The 11,133-nt window shown below is 53.2% G+C and overlaps 1 protein-coding gene across 1 annotated transcript in view; it reads left to right on the top strand.

Moving 5' to 3' along the window:
• The window catches only part of BRCA1 (BRCA1 DNA repair associated), a 65,636-nt gene that overhangs the window by 26,959 nt on the left and 27,544 nt on the right, over positions 1 to 11,133 (top strand). Inside the window, exon 12 of the mRNA XM_083469428.1 lies at positions 9,505 to 9,664. Within this exon, the coding sequence (XP_083325554.1) occupies positions 9,505 to 9,664 (160 nt within the window). The remainder of the gene's footprint in view (positions 1 to 9,504; positions 9,665 to 11,133) is intronic.

The following is an 11,133-nucleotide window of genomic DNA, read 5'->3' on the forward strand; positions in this document are numbered from 1 at the left end:
TGTCATACTGGGAACATGGTTGAACCTTTGTCACTGGAGGCCTTTAAGAGCTGCTTGGACCAGCATGGATTAACCAGCTAGAATCAATCCATGTTATTTATTGTTTGTTTCATAACTCATTCTTCCTCCCAATGGAGCCATAGGTGGCAAGCACATCCACTTTTTTTTTTTTTTAAAAAAAGCATTCTAAAACAGTTTAAAGCATTTTACTTTACCATTAGTGTCAGAGCTGCTTGAAGATCCTAGCTCACAGAGGATCACGCTAGCCAGCGGTCATTAAGTAAAAGTCTTTATTGAATTACAGTTCCATTCTCACGCTGCTGCGCGCAACTCTACGCCTAGTAGCTAGGTCGGCGAAGCTCCGTCTGAGTCTCCGCCCTGTGTGCACCAACTTAATATCCTAGCCTTGCTCCACCTTTTCCTCCTGACTGTCCTCCTCTGGGTCCCTCTACCCCCCGGGGCTTCTTCCTTCCGGGATTCTTCTGACGCTGACCCAGACCCTCCTGCCTCCTTGCGCCGGGCTTTAGGACCTGGCTCTCTTTCGGGGCTGCTTACTGCGCCGCCTTCCTCTGCATTTGAACTTGGCGCGCGCGCCCAACCTTCCACTTTCCTCTCAACCGTTTCTTCGCTCCCCGATGGAGGTGTGGCCATCCCCGACTCATGTCCTCCCTCCTGTGGAGGTGTGGCCACTCCTGACTCATGTCCTCCCTCCTGTGGTGAGCTGCCAGCGCTTCCCCCCTGGCTCCCTTCCTCTTCCCTGCTTCCTGGCGGTGACGCTGGTCCCAATTTCCAGCTGCTCCCCCCTGAGTCCTCTCTGGCTCTGTCTTCCTGGGGTGCCCCTCTAGACTCCCCCCTTGCCCTCGCCACTGGTGCTCCTTTCTGTGAATCCTCTGATTCACTGGAAAGACTAGGAGATCTCGGGTCGTCGTCGTCACTCATCTTTTCTTCTGCCTCCTCCCCTTCGCTCTCTGTTTCCTCCCTTGCCCGTGCTTCTGCTCCTAAACCCCTGACATCCATCCCCCCCTCGAAGCCCCCCATTCCCCCCTCCCCTCCTTCCGGTGCTGGAGCTGGGGGCTGCTGTTGCAAAGGGACGAACGTCGGGTATCGGTCGCTTCCCGTGGCAGGCCTCCATCTGAAGTCTCCCGGGTCTTCCTCCCCGCTCTCGTCGACGACAGTCACCTCCGCTTCCATCTCTGTGCCGCCGTGCTCGAAACCAGGGTCGTCCCCGAAAACGTCCATGTCCGTCTCTCCCTCACTTCCTCCTGTCGGTGTTGCTCGTCCTGGGCCTTCCAGCCACCGTCTGCGCCACTGCTCCTCTGGCCTATCGTCCCACCAATACGAGGGTTCTGATGCCGATCCCGAGGGTGACCCCTCCGGGGAACGGACGTCTTGTGTCGGGTCCTCGTCCGAGTCGAACCCCCGGAAAGTGCTGGCCGAAAGTGTGGGCGTGAAAAGCCAGTCGTCAAAATATTCTGCTGGCATAGGTCTATGGGGAAAGAGGGCATGAAACTCGTCTTTGAGGAGAGGTTCGTCCAAGGCGTAGCCCGGCACCCAGCTGTTCGCACTGGCCGGGGTGCCCTCCTTGGCGAGAAAGTATTCTACCCCCTCTTCCCCCCATCTGGAGTCCAAAATCTCAGTGACTTCGTTGATGCGCTCCTTCAGTGCCACTTCCGCGTGCCCTGTTCTGTCTCTGACCGGACTCGGCGCTGTTCCGGGTTCCTGGAACCTGTGCGGTGCCTTGTAGGGAGTGAGCACCGATCTGTGGAATACCGGATGCATTCTGGAACCCTCCGGAAGTGCCAGTCTGAAAGCTACCGGGTTGACCTGCTCTTCGACTTGGTAGGGCCCCAGTTGCTTATGCCCTAGTTTCTTCTTGGCCAACGACCTGGCCGGCACTGCGTGGGCTGCTAACCAAACCCAGTCTCCCACGTGGAGCTCTTCTCCAACCCTTCTGTGCTTGTCTGCTTGTACCTTGTATGCGTGCTTGGCCAGCTCCAGGTGGCGCCTCAGCTGATCGTGGACCTCCTGCAGCTCCGACGCGAACGCATCTGCTGTCTGCGGCTCCCCCTCCCCCATTCTTTCCAGTCCCGGGAAGGTTCTGGGGTGCCTCCCGTTGTTGGCGAAGAACGGCGTGACCCCCGTGGACACGTGCTTCGTGTTGTTGTAGGCGAACTCGGCAAGCGGTAGGTAATCCACCCACGTCGCAGGCTGTTGATTTGCATAACATCTCAGGTACTGCTGCATGATGGCATTGACCCGCTCCGCTTGCCCGTTGGTCTGCGGGTGTCTCGCCGACGCCAGGTTGATCTTGACGTTCAGGAAGCCCATCAGCTTCTGCCAGAAATTCGAGATGAACTGCCGCCCCCGGTCGGACAGAATAGACCGTGGCAGACCGTGAACCTTGAACACGTGGTCTATGAACAGTTTGGCGGTTTGCTCCGCCGTGGCCACCTTCGCACACGGAATGAAATGCGCCATCTTGGAAAACAGGTCCACCACCACCAGCACTGCCGTCTTGCCCCTTGAGCTGGGCAGATCCGTGACAAAGTCCAGGGCCACTCTCTCCCATGGTTCGAACGGTGTTTGCAGCGGTTCCAACAGTCCGGCCGGCGGTTTGTGCACTGGTTTGGCCCTCTGGCAGGTGTCACACCTCGCCACATAGTCTGCGACCTCCCCTCTCATTCCAGGCCACCAGAAATCCCTGGCTACTAATTCCACCGTCTTCTCCTTGCCAAAGTGCCCGGCCGTGGGCGCGTCGTGCAGCTGCTGCAGCACCTTGGCTCGAAGTTCGTCTCCCGGCACGTAGATGGCCCCTTTTCGGATGAGCAATCCATCTCGTAGCCGGAAACCGTCGGCCGCTGCCTTGCCCCTTTGCACCTCTGCCATCTTTGCTTGTGCGAAGGAGTCCTCCTGCAACGCACGTCGCACCGCCTCTAGGTCCACGGTCGCCGCGGCGCACGCCCACACTGCTGGTGCGAAGATGTGCATGGCGGCCGCTGGTGTTGCGTCCTCCAGATACTGTGGCTTACGGGAGAGAGCGTCTGCCATGATGTTGGTGTCCCCCGGGACATACTCTATTCGGAAGTCGAAGTTTGCAAAGAACTCAGCCCAACGTATCTGCCTCTGGTTCAGGAACTGTGCCGTGCGCCAGTGCTCTAGATTCTTGTGGTCCGTGCAAACCTGCACCGTGTGCTTGGCGCCGATCAGAAAGTGCCTCCACGCCTTGAACGCTGCGTGAATGGCCAGCAACTCCCTGTCCCAGATGGTGTAGTTCTGTTCGGACTTGCTGAGCTTCCTGGAGTAAAACGCTCCCGGTCGCCACACCCCCTGCGGGTCTTTCTGCAACAGGACCGCCCCCACGGCTCTGTCCGAGGCGTCTGTCTCCACCCTCATCGGCTTGCTGGGGTTGACATGAAGCAGCTGCTCTTCCGACGCGAAGAGACGCTTGAGTGCCTGAAAGGACTGCTCCGCCTGCGCTGTCCAAACGAACTTCTTCTTCTTGGAGCTAAGCGTGTCAGTGATGGCCGCTGTCTGCATCGCGAAGCCCTTGATAAACTTGCGATAGAAGTTCGCAAAGCCGACAAACCGTTGGACCTCCTTCCGGTTGCGCGGACTCTTCCAATCCAACACCGCTCGAACCTTGGCGCTGTCCATGGCGAGCCCCTTGTCAGACAGCTTGTAGCCCAGAAAATCCACCTCCGGCACGTCAAATTGGCACTTCTCCAGCTTGGCGTAGAGCCTATGTTGCTTTAGCCTGCTCAGCACTTCCTTGACGTGTCCGTCATGCTCCTGCTGCGACTCCGAAAAGATCAGGATGTCATCTAAGAAACAGACGCACGTCTTGTAGAGAAGTCCCGCCAACACGTGATGCATAAACGCTTGAAAAACGTGGGAGCCATTTTGCAATCCAAAAGGCATAACTCTATATTCGTAGGTCCCCAGTGGCGTGAACATGGCTGTCTTCCACTCATCTCCTTCCCGCATGCGAATGAGGTTGTACGCCCCCCGCAGGTCTAACTTGGTGAACACTTTTCCCTTCCGTACCTTTGCGAGGAGGTCGTCAATACGGGGCATGGGGAAGTCCGATGGCCTAGTCAGACTGTTCAAAATCCTGTAATCCACTACCAGTCTTTTCTGGGGCGTGTCCCGCTTCTTAACAAAGAATACGGGACTGCCCCCCACTGCCCTGGACTCCCGGATGAAGCCGCGTTGCAAATTATGGTCAATGAACTCTTTGAGTTCCTGCAGTTCGTCCTCTGACATGGAATACAGTTTCCCTTTAGGCAGCGCCGCCCCCGGCAGCAGGTCAATTTTGCAGTCATATGGTCTGTGAGGGGGTAGCCTGTCTGCCTCCTTCTCGCAGAAAACTTCCAAAAATTCAGCGTACTTGTGTGGAATCGCTTGCAGCGTGCCTAGCAGCAGCTGTGACTCCTCTTCCTCTCCTTCCTGCCTGGGCACGATGCAGTGTTCAGCACAAAAGGAAGAGCCGAAGGTCAGCTGCCTCTGGTACCAAGCCATCGCTGGGCTGTGCTTGTCCAGCCAACTCATGCCCAATACAATGGGCGTGTCAGATAGTCGAGTGACGTTGAAGCTGATGATTTCTCTGTGATTCCCAAGTCGCATCACCATTGGTGGCGTCTGCTTCACCACTTGCCCCCCGAGCAGCTCCCTGCCATCCACCGTGACAACCTGCAGGGGCAGTGTGGCCGGCAGCAACTGCACAGCGTGCCTGTCGACAAAGTCCTGCCCTATAAAGTCCGCATTGCTGCCTGAGTCAATGGTGATTGGCACGTCCATGGTGATTCCATTGGGCAGTTGGAGAGACGCTGTGAGCCTCACTACTGGTTTGGGCGGGAGGGGGTTCACGGGCTGTAAAATCGCTGGGGACTGCGTCACTAACACGTCTGGCTGGGCCCCAGTGCCTCTTCCTCCAGCCAGACAGCCTCGTTTCCCTGCTGTGGTCCTCCTTGCTGCGTTGCTGCAGTCACCATTGCTGAGGCTGCAGTGAGCTTGTGGGGCCTCTGGGGACATTCTTTCGCCATATGCCCTGGCTCCTCACAGACGTAACACTTCCTGTCCCCTCTAGGAGGCTTCGCTTTCACTGCTGCTGGTGCTAGGGCTCTGGTTGCTGACTGAGCCCTTGCACCTCCCACCTCCATAGGTTCGGCTCCTCCTCCTGGCGGAGGCGTGGATTGCGCCCGCGCTGCTGCCCTGGGAAAGAAGGAGGGGCCCCCGGCTGGTTCGCGCCCTCCACGCCCTTCGTCCCTGTTCCACGGACGTCCTTCCAGCCTCACCCCCACTGCCAGTGCCCTCTGAACGACCTCCTGGGTGGTTCGGGGTCTCTCCCCCCTGGCGATCTCATCTTTAATCGAGTTATGCAGCCCCTCCCAAAAAAGGTCTCTTACAGGAGCCGAATCTCTGTCCCATTCCAGGGCACTGACCAAGGCGAAAAAGCGGGCATGGTACTGCCTGACGCTGGCCCTCCCTTGTCTCAGCCCATGCACCTCCTTCCGTGCAAGATCCACGTCAATACTTGATAAAAAACACCCATCCATCGCTTTAATAAAGGCATCTGCATTCTGTAGCGCCGGATCCTTATCTCTCCATAAATTGCGTAGCCATGCTCTCGCATCCCCATGCAGATGGGACATGATGAACCCCACTCTCTCTTGTTCATCTCTAAAGTCTTTATGCAGCAGTTGCAGTGCGCACAGTACGTCGGCTCTAAAGTTGGGATACTGTTGCAGGTTCCCATCGAAGTGAGAGACCAGCCCGCCTGTCCGTCTCGCCAACCCAATGCCCTCCTGCCGGGGTGTCTGCTTTGTCAGCACGTCTAACCTGACCTGGAGATCCCTGCAGGCTGCGGCTGCTTCCTCCTCCCTCTTCCTGGATGCTAGAGCCTCGGCGTTCAGTTGTGCCACCGCGTTTCTGAGTTCCTCTATCTGCTGCTCAGCCGTCATGTCGTCTGCCGTTCGTGAGCTTGCTAGTAGGCACCTGTGTCTCTCCCCTCCTCGAGGCTGTAGATGCCCACAAGCGCAGACGGAGCTTACTGTCAGAGCTGCTTGAAGATCCTAGCTCACAGAGGATCACGCTAGCCAGCGGTCATTAAGTAAAAGTCTTTATTGAATTACAGTTCCATTCTCACGCTGCTGCGCGCAACTCTACGCCTAGTAGCTAGGTCGGCGAAGCTCCGTCTGAGTCTCCGCCCTGTGTGCACCAACTTAATATCCTAGCCTTGCTCCACCTTTTCCTCCTGACTGTCCTCCTCTGGGTCCCTCTACCCCCCGGGGCTTCTTCCTTCCGGGATTCTTCTGACGCTGACCCAGACCCTCCTGCCTCCTTGCGCCGGGCTTTAGGACCTGGCTCTCTTTCGGGGCTGCTTACTGCGCCGCCTTCCTCTGCATTTGAACTTGGCGCGCGCGCCCAGCCTTCCACTTTCCTCTCAACCGTTTCTTCGCTCCCCGATGGAGGTGTGGCCATCCCCGACTCATGTCCTCCCTCCTGTGGAGGTGTGGCCACTCCTGACTCATGTCCTCCCTCCTGTGGTGAGCTGCCAGCGCTTCCCCCCTGGCTCCCTTCCTCTTCCCTGCTTCCTGGCGGTGACGCTGGTCCCGATTTCCAGCTGCTCCCCCCTGAGTCCTCTCTGGCTCTGTCTTCCTGGGGTGCCCCTCTAGACTCCCCCCTTGCCCTCGCCACTGGTGCTCCTTTCTGTGAATCCTCTGATTCACTGGAAAGACTAGGAGATCTCGGGTCGTCGTCGTCACTCATCTTTTCTTCTGCCTCCTCCCCTTCGCTCTCTGTTTCCTCCCTTGCCCGTGCTTCTGCTCCTAAACCCCTGACAATTAGTAACATCATTTCTTCCAATGATCTTTGGGTTGCCAGGAATAGTATTTTTCCGGCCACCAAATACATGGTGGATAGGAATGTTTTCAAAGTTAATAATGTTGGAGGTGGGTGCTCCTCACCAGGGTAGGCATTCCACAAATGGGGAATTGCTACTGAAAAGGCCCTGCCCTGTCATAGGTCAGTTTCTAGTAGCGGCACCACCAACAAGGCCTTATCTGCTGATTGTAGGGCCTGAGTTGGTTTATATGGGGGGGGGGAGGTGCTCTTTGGGGTACTTGGGCCCCAAGCCATTTCGGGCTTCATAAGCTACTACTAACACATTGAATTGGGCCTTGTAGCTCACTTGCAGCCAGTGCTGTGCTTAGCAACCACATTCTGCATTGGCAGCAGCCTCTGGATCATCTTCAAGGGCAGCCCACCTTTCAAAATCCCTAGTGCTGCTGTGGGAGGCACCAGAAAGAACTTCTTTGTGGCGCTTTGCTCAGCAGCAGGTGCTTGGGAACCCTGTTGGCTTCCTTCTCTCATGTGGTGGGCAGAAGAGGAGGATGAATCTCCTTCCTCTCCTTCACTGGGCATTAAGCTTTGTCCCACTCCTACTCCTGCAGAAGGGAAGAATGAAGTCAGTGATAGTTGCTACTGCTGGGGGGGCGGGGGACGTTGCTAGCAAAAAGCCTGCAATAAAGTTCTTTTACAGAAATATTTTGATAAGATTTCTGCTACCAGCTCCCTTGCAGCTGCTGCAGTTGTAATGTATACTTCTGCATACATTCAGCAAGCTGACTTATGTACAAAAGAGAAATTTCCCAGTGCTGCAAACCTTTCTCCTTCAGCTGAGGAGGGTATCCTTGTGTGGCTTACTCCTCCTGCTAACTCTAGTCAAGGTTTTCGTTCTCATTAAGTTTGCCTGCTCTTCTCAAGTACAAGGAACTCCTCCTAGTCCTAAAACTTCCTGGTCTGATACAACAAGTCTTCATTAAAGCTCTATTCCTATTCTGTTTTTTACCTTAAGCTTCTGAAGGTTCTCTTCTCCCCCCACCATGCTTTCTGAATTATAATGGTGCAAAAGGAAGTCAGAGCATCATAAAACTGGCTGTGCTCCATGCTGCCATTTGTGGATCTTTGGGAAGCAGCTAGAATGTGGTTTGAGTCACAAGAAGGGTGCCTCCTCCAGCCACCACAGGTTCTGTCAGTGTTTGTAAAAAGCAAAAAAAAAAAAAAAAAAAAAAAAAAAAAGGAAAAAAAAGAAGGAAAGGGTTCTGACCTCCCTTTATCTTCTCAGCCTCCTTGTCGGCACAAAAAGAGTCCACGGGAATATCCTTGCAGAGTTTTATTAAAAGTCTTTGTGCAAAACACGACTGAATAACTATACACACCAGCACCAACCAACCCAAACACCAGCCAACAGCCCAAACTAACATTTCTCACTTATATATACAACTTGGTGCAGACCGCTGAGTCATGCTGACCCAGCTTTATTCGCATTAAAGAAACAGCGGCCATTTTAGCTGTGACAGGTTCAATGGGAAAAGTCCACTGTGGAGGGGAGGTCTTTATTATAATGAAACAGACATACAAGGGAATTAAATTCTGGCTTGCATCAAACCAGCTTTGGTGAAGGACATGAAAGGGAGGAGCACAAGAACATTGAGAACAAGGTAGCCAATATGATGCCCTCCAAATGTTGGACTCCCAATTCCTATGTGTTTTTAGGATGGCAATGATCTGGAAGTTGGGAGTCCAGCAGTATCTAGAACATGACAGCCAAACTTTTCATATCAAGTGGGCCACAAGAGTACTTTGACACGAAACCTATTGGGGGTGGGGAGAAGAGGCCAAAATTTGATACACACACTCCCCCAGTACCTTTGCGCTGCCTGCCAGAAACCGGGTAAGTGAGGTGCTGGGCTTTGGGAAGGAAGTATGAGGCTCTGACAGGGTCCTAGAGCCCTCCCACCTCCTTCCCAAAGCTGGGAAAATGCTAACTGGGCTTTGGGAAGGAGGCGGGAGGACTCTAGGACCCTGTCAGAGCCCTCATGCCTCCTTCCCAAAGCCCAGCACCTTGCTTAACCAGGAGGCATCCAGTGTTGCTGAGGGCAAAAAAGGCATTGAGGGCCGCATGTGATCCTCAGGCAACACATTGGAGTGCCCTGATCTAGAAGGCACCACATGGGCTGCTATAGGACTCCTTCATGGAATGAGAAAATAATGTTGCTCTTACCATGATATGTTCATTCTCTTTAGCGCAGGCATAGGCAAACTCGGCCCTCCAGATGTTTTGGGGCTACAATTCCCATCATCCCTGACCACTGGTCCTGTTAGCTAGGGATGATGGGAGTTGTAGCCCCAAAACATCTGGAGGGCCGAGTTTGCCTGTGCCTGCTTTAGCGGATATCGGTATCCTACTTACCCAGGTATGGTTGTTTCACTGCTTGTGGTCAGGCTGGGAGAGACTCCCAGGGCTTTCAGTCAGAATAATTTGAGTACTGAGGGTGTCCTTTTCTCATCTGTTCCCTATCGAACTTCTCAGTGCCCTTGCTTATACCTCTGTATTGTACCACAATGTTGCCTTAGATGGCATGCAAGGATACTCTCTGTTCACTGAAAAGAGATAACTTATCATGGGCAAATCTGTTCTGTTCTGTTCTGTCTCGTTTGCAGCAAAAAAATGCCATGCAAAACAGCTTAAAGAAACTCCAGCAGAAGATGGCTATTCTTGAAGCAGTTCTCAAACAGGGAAGCCAGAGTGCTGTCCGTGAAGGATCACTGCTTCCTGGTGAGGAAGGTGATTTCACTGGAGGACAGACAAAATCAGCAATGGGTGAGCAATGCAGTCCCTTCTATTTTTCCTCAGGAAGATTGCCTGGGTATTAAGAATGCTTTCCTACTTCTTTTCAAACACCTTGAAATAGACCTGTGTCTTATTTTCTATTTTCACATATTGCATTATGATTTTCATTGTAAAAGTCATAAGCTACTGACACAAAGAGATGCTGAACCTAAGTTAATTACTCTTGTCAGCAGCTGACTTTGCTAACAAGCTACTTTGAATAGGAGATAACATTGAACCACCAGTGTGTTGTCCGAGTGCACAACAAAACAATCTCTGCTTCTCCTCCCCTCCCCTGCACTCCCTCCCCTGAATTTGTTCTGGGAATGCAGAGCAGATTTGGGGCAGCATAGGGGAGGAGAGGGAACTAATCACATTGTTCTAGCAATGTGCAACTATTTGGTTTAGTGCCACTCTCATGACGGATACCTCTGCATGAAGTACTGGAACTGGGAGTTCTTCTAGCGGACGGTGAATTGTGCATCTTCCACCAAGGTAAAGCAGTCCTCCATATAGATCCAGCTTTTAGTTAAAAAATCAACTCTGTTTTCACAAGATTCAGGAACCCATCCTGCCTTCTTTCTTCCTATTCTCATCCAACCATGCCCCTTGAACTGGGCCACTTTGCACTGGTCACTGCCAGACCTTCAAGTTTTATATTGTCAGAACCAAGTCCCTGCATCAACACAGATTCCTCTTTGTATCCCTTTGATAAATTGGGCCTTGAGAGGAGGCTGTCCCTGGCTTCCTCAGTCAAATTGCCCTGGGAATGTTAATCCTAGTTCAGTCTTCCAGCAACATTCAGATCCCAGAGAGTATCCTGGCTGACTCTTGTCGGCAGTGCTGCCTTCCTACATGGTTGCTTTCTGAGAGAGAGCATTGCTGGAGGAGATATGCCTGGTCATTGGTGCATACCTTTGCAGTTCCACGTTTGCAGCAAGGCCTATGGTTGACTCTAATGAGATCAGTTCCATTTGTCACATGGTTCTGCTTCCTGCCACCTTTCCTAGGCTCAAACATCCCCTCTTCCCAACCCCCAAAGAGGAGTGGTACAAGCCTGACATGCAACAAACATGAATCTATGGTAATCAAACAGTTTAACACCCTATTAGCTTTCCAACCTATTAGCTTTCCACAACGAGCAGGAAAGTTTCCAAAGCTAACATAGGTACGTGGAGTAAACCCTGTATCTCTAGCCTACAATGTACAGCACATGGCCCCTCAATGGTCACAGTTCATTCCACAATAGTGATGCGACTTCAGCATTCAGCACAAATGCTCCCTTGGAAGAGTTTTAGCAGGGCCACCAGGACCTCGGCCTCTTATTTTGTTAAGCATTACCAGTTCAACACACTTGCTTCTGCTGATGTGGCTTTTGTAAGAATGGTGTCCCTACAGACCCTTTGCCCTTAGACCCTGAGTAGTGAGGGGAAAGACCAGGATGTTGGTACAACAGTTGA

The sequence above is a fragment of the Podarcis liolepis genome, assembly GCF_965112155.1.
Source record: "Podarcis liolepis genome assembly, chromosome: 13".
Classification (NCBI taxonomy): domain Eukaryota; kingdom Metazoa; phylum Chordata; class Lepidosauria; order Squamata; family Lacertidae; genus Podarcis; species Podarcis liolepis.